This window comes from Sinocyclocheilus grahami, unplaced genomic scaffold (genome assembly GCF_001515645.1).
Source record: "Sinocyclocheilus grahami isolate Dianchi unplaced genomic scaffold, SAMN03320097.WGS_v1.1 scaffold322.1, whole genome shotgun sequence".
Classification (NCBI taxonomy): domain Eukaryota; kingdom Metazoa; phylum Chordata; class Actinopteri; order Cypriniformes; family Cyprinidae; genus Sinocyclocheilus; species Sinocyclocheilus grahami.
Genome location: NW_015505501.1, coordinates 210,844 through 213,535, shown reverse-complemented (window position 1 = coordinate 213,535; position 2,692 = coordinate 210,844). Strand labels below are relative to the sequence as shown.

The 2,692-nt window shown below is 37.5% G+C and overlaps 1 protein-coding gene across 1 annotated transcript in view; it reads left to right on the top strand.

Moving 5' to 3' along the window:
• Positions 1–2,692, top strand: part of LOC107602220 (phosphatidylinositol 4-kinase alpha-like) — a 43,534-nt gene that overhangs the window by 19,404 nt on the left and 21,438 nt on the right. Inside the window, exons 31-34 of the mRNA XM_016294666.1 lie at positions 74–166; positions 240–396; positions 602–729; positions 1,477–1,689. Of these exons, the coding sequence (XP_016150152.1) occupies positions 74–166; positions 240–396; positions 602–729; positions 1,477–1,689 (591 nt within the window). The remainder of the gene's footprint in view (positions 1–73; positions 167–239; positions 397–601; positions 730–1,476; positions 1,690–2,692) is intronic.

Genomic DNA, 2,692 nt, shown 5'->3' with positions numbered 1-2,692 from the left:
ATTTTTTTATTTTTAACTAACAATTTTTTTTTAATGGTTTTAGTTTTTGTTAATAACAATATCCCCGTTTCAGACCACTCAGCTCACAGAGAGACCAGCGTGTGTAAAGAAAGACTACTCCAACTTCATGGCCTCCCTCAACCTGAGAAACCGCTATGCTGGAGAGGTAATGCTGAATAATAAAGCAGAGGCTGCTGGGTATTTTATGAGTCTTAACTCCTCACGTGTCTCGTATGCAGGTGGCAGGGATGATCCATTTCTCTGAGGCCACGCGGAGCACGTCAGATCTGAATAAGCTGATGATTCGGCAGATGAATGAAGCTCTGGACGAAGGCCAGCCGGAAGCCTTCACTGAAGCCATGTTCAAAATGGCTGCGCTGTTGATCAGCTCCAAAGGCATGTTATTACTACATTAGCCAACAGTAGATGTTCATGCCTTTAAATTGCAATAAAGACAAACTGCATAATAAAACACTGAAATATGCCACAAATCAACGGTGTGTTGTTGTTTTTATAGATAACAGGATAAGATCAATAAGACCACAGGCAGTTATTATCAAAGTCCCTGGAGTTTTGATTTGATGTTGTGTTTATTGTGTAGAATGGGACCCTCAGCTGCTGCATCAACTGTGCTGGTCTCCATTAAAGATGTTCACTGAGAATGGCATGGAAACGGCTATTGCCTGCTGGGAATGGCTCCTGGCTGCAAGGACAGGCGTTGAAGTCCCGGTAAGATAAACACATGTGTATGTAAAGCTGTCATAATACCAATATTTTGTCAATGCATACCAATGCCAGTAAAATTATACGGTTCTCAAAACCCAAATTAAATGTAAGTATGCTGAAAAGAAAATGAAAAAAAAAAAACTCTAATTATTCCAGTAAACAGTAATTTAAAGTAATAAAACAGGTTAGAAAGGCAAGTAAATAACATAGAAATGTATTCAAATTCCCAATATGAAGAAATAAAGCAGCAGAAATATAATGACATGTAAAATAGTACTTTATAATACTATTGTTTTTATTCACAAGTTATTAAATTAATATCAAATTATTATGTTATGTAGTTATTATCAGCTACAGAAATAAAATTAAAATAATGAAATGTAAAATAGTACTTTATAATACTATTGTAATCATTCATATAATTGAATCTTATTTTATATATATATATATATATATATATATATATATATGTGTAACTCTTTATTAATAATATATTATAACAATCTCACACACACACATTTTTTTTATTGTATTGCATTGAACACCTCAAAACATTTGCACATGTAAAAGTCTAACAATGTATTCAGTATACAATAGTAGTACACAGTACGCTAGTATTCTGTTCACGATGTAGCCTAAATCTGTGCTGTTATATTACGTTTCCACATATTACGTGTATATCTTAGCTATGCAGGTTTTCCCAGGCTTTTTGCTAGTTTTCACTGAATTTCTCCTCTGTTCTGGGGTCAGTTAATGCGGGAGATGGCAGGTGCATGGCAGATGACCGTCGAGCTGAAGATGGGGCTGTTCTCCGACGCCCAGGTGGAGGCGGATCCTCTGGCGGCCTCAGAGGAAAGCCAGCCCGTCCCCTGCCCGCCCGACGTCACGCCCCACTACACCTGGATTGAGGTTACTTCCTGTTACCCTGTTTATCTGTCCAAGCTTATGGGCATTTTCATAGCTGTGGATTTACCCATCCAAAAGCTCCTTATGATACACACCTCAATTGTGACCCTGGACCACAAAACCAGTCATAACGGTCAATTTTTTTTATACATCATCTAAAAGCTGACTAAATAAGATTTCTATTGATGTATGGTTTGTTAGGTTAGGACAATATTTGGCCGAGATACAACTATTTGAAAATCTGGAATCTGAGGGTGCAAAAAAATCTAAATATTGAGAAATTCGCCCTTTAAAGTTGTCCAAATGAAGTTCTTAGCAATGCATATTACTAATCAAAAATTAAGTTTTGAGATATTTACAGTAAGAAATGTACAAAATATCTTCATGGAACATGATCTTTACTTAAAAACTGATTTTTGTCATAAAAGAAAAATCAATAATTTTGACCCATACAATATTTTTTTGGCTATTGCTACAAATTAGGGATGCACCGATACTGGTATTGGTATTGGGCCCGATGCTGAGCTCCTATACTCGTACTCGTTAAAATGCCCCGATACCAAACGCCGATACCACGCAACATGTGATAAGTGCCATATTCAGACAATGAAACACAGACAACAGAACAACAGACAGCAGAATGGAGTTATTAGAGATTAAGGATGTCTACGAAGTATATGTATGCAATGAATATAATGTTAAACATTCCGTATTAACGCCTGTATAGCTGATGTGCACGAGCTGATGAGCAAAGCACACTGAGTGGATTGAGCGCGCGGCGGCTCAGATGCGTGAGCTTGTCGAGTGAATATACCTTTCTCACAGACATCACTGGAAAGTTTGTAGTTCGGTCGGATATGTCAAAAACAAGTAAAACAATGCACATGTTACTGCACGACTCGCCGTCGCTTTCTCTCACACGCACTAAGAGAAGGAGCGAGCGAGAGTCTTACATAACATGCAGAATTGATGCGCTACATGTAAACGATATAGGTTGTTGTATTTTCCTGTAAAAATAGAGTTCCTGTGGAATTCTTCAGCTTTTAAGAAGTGCTGGGTT